This window comes from Priapulus caudatus, unplaced genomic scaffold (assembly GCF_000485595.1).
Source record: "Priapulus caudatus unplaced genomic scaffold, Priapulus_caudatus-5.0.1 Scaffold18, whole genome shotgun sequence".
Lineage (NCBI taxonomy): Eukaryota > Metazoa > Priapulida > Priapulimorpha > Priapulimorphida > Priapulidae > Priapulus > Priapulus caudatus.
This window is the reverse complement of record NW_014577079.1, coordinates 57,268-59,537: the sequence shown is the minus strand read 5'-3', so window position 1 is coordinate 59,537 and position 2,270 is coordinate 57,268. Positions and strand designations below refer to the sequence as shown.

At 40.5% G+C, this 2,270-nt stretch overlaps 1 protein-coding gene across 1 annotated transcript in view; it reads right to left on the bottom strand.

Moving 5' to 3' along the window:
- The window catches only part of LOC106811278 (U6 snRNA-associated Sm-like protein LSm4), a 5,485-nt gene that overhangs the window by 2,501 nt on the left and 714 nt on the right, over window positions 1-2,270 (bottom strand). Inside the window, exon 2 of the mRNA XM_014814846.1 lies at window positions 723-764. Within this exon, the coding sequence (XP_014670332.1) occupies window positions 723-764 (42 nt within the window). The remainder of the gene's footprint in view (window positions 1-722; window positions 765-2,270) is intronic.

Here is a 2,270-nt window from a genome sequence, read left to right as displayed (position 1 = left end):
TAGCCTCTCGATTCGTTCCGGTTCATGATATTAGCCTCTCGATTCGATTCCTTCGATTCGATTCCCAAAATATTATTTTCATTATTTTGCAATAATAAATTATTAGAAATTGCCAATGAATACTAAATGGTGAATAGACTAGAAAGTCTAGAGAGTATATATCATAGAGATGTATACTATTTATACATCTCTATGATATATATACACTGCACAGTCGCTGAGTAAAATTGGTGAGTAACACCAGAGTAACACTCCACAGTATATAGCGTAGTGCCACCATCTACTGAAGGGAAAAAAGTGGTATCGAAGTGGAATCGAAAATACGGGGAAAAATATCGAGGATCGAATCGAGGAGGTAGAGAATCACGATCCGATTCGATTTCGGTGAATCGTTACAGCCCTAACATATATATATATATATATATATGATGCTAATAATAGCATGTTGAATATTATGTGAAGATATCAATAAATTATTAATGTAGATATTGAGTATCAACATCAAACTGCATGTTTATGGCATATACTAGCATTAAAGTGTGGGTTTAAGTGGGTAGGGCATAGCTATAGGCCAATTGTGCTGGCACATGTATAGAATTATGGCTCTGGAAATCTCCTCAGCACTACTATGGTAGTATAGACGGACTGGCAACAGTGAACAAAATGTAGTATTTCCAAATATCTAATACTGATATCTTGTGAATAATTATAAAATAACTCACCATAGGATGGTTAACAGCAGTCTTCAAGAGGGAAAGTGGTAACTAGAAAAACAATACAATGCCAATTTAACCAATTAGACATTTGACACATTAGTAGTAGTCATACTACTAAATGATACTCATTTCTGTGTACTGAGTTAGCTGTGGAATTTTTTATCACATTACACGTGACCTATTATGTTATTCAGCATAAATAAATTATAATAGATTTTAGATTACCATACTATATTGATGGAAATGCACCAGACAATCAAGCATGTCTATTTTTTGACTAGGTACTAGTTTTAGGGCATTTCCACGGGCTGAAATATCAGGCATGCTGCAGTTTTTGTATATACATGCATAACTGGGATTTAACTCAGCAATTTTTATGTAAATACGCATGCCACCTGGAGCACTGATCCTGATGTTTTAATCACAATTAGCAGATGTAGCACCATATCATGCTGAGACGGTCACCATGTTGAGATGGACGACATAGATATACAGTTTATCGTCTTACCATGATAAATCATAAAGCACTAATAGTAATATACGGTAACGGTATTGTATACTCATAATACTATTTAGCAAACAGGGAAACAATAGTCACGCCGGTGTACTGCGTATAGGCCACGACACACTGCAGCGACAACGACCGACCGTAACAACAAACGACTTTTCAGAAAATTAGACACTATTGTTTCCTATGAGCCATTGCACACTGACGCGACGACGACCGGCGACAACCTCGACGACAAAAATAAATAGAAACGTTTCTATTTTCCAGCGACTTTCGCCAGTAACACTTTACAAATGGCCAATCGCAGCCATTTCCATCGGCACGTGACATCGCCATTACGTCATAAAATTATAAACCAATGCTAGCCAGGAAGTAGACTGGTCCCCAGCGCTAAAATCGCACCGCCTGTCAGAAACAGTGGGGCCGCGAACCCATCTAACCAAAACATGGAAGGCTACGGCCAGCCATCACACGTGATTATTGTGTACGTTCGTATAATATGCTGTGTATATATATTACTTTATTATATTATCGTTATACATAAAGCATTTTTCAGAAATTTATTTAAAAGCAGCAGCAGGAGTTTTTTTGCCGTTTGCTCATGTGTGCCACTGGTACTGGCACTGTGGAGTGTGGCGAGTGCTGGGTAAACTTTGTCGTTACGGTCGGTCATTGTCGCTGCAGTGTGGCTGCGCCAGTTGCCGCGACTTTGTCGTTTGTCGTTACGGTCGGTCGCTGTCGCTGCAGTGTGTCTTGGCCTTATTCTTGACCACATCTTTGTCCGGCGCCTGTAAAGATACGGTCCCGGCCGGTATCGACTACCACTGGCAGCAAGAACAAGCCCGCACGCACGTACAGCACACACGCGCCCATTTACTATAATAACGACTATAATAAAGCTGTACGTGCGGGCTTGTTCTTGCTGCCAGTGTCGATTACCGGCGCCAGTTGCCACGGCACTGGCACTACAGAGAACAGGTAAGTAAGAAAGTAACTCTAGTAACTATAGCCCGCGTACAGTTGCCGCTGGCCAGCGGCAACTGTAC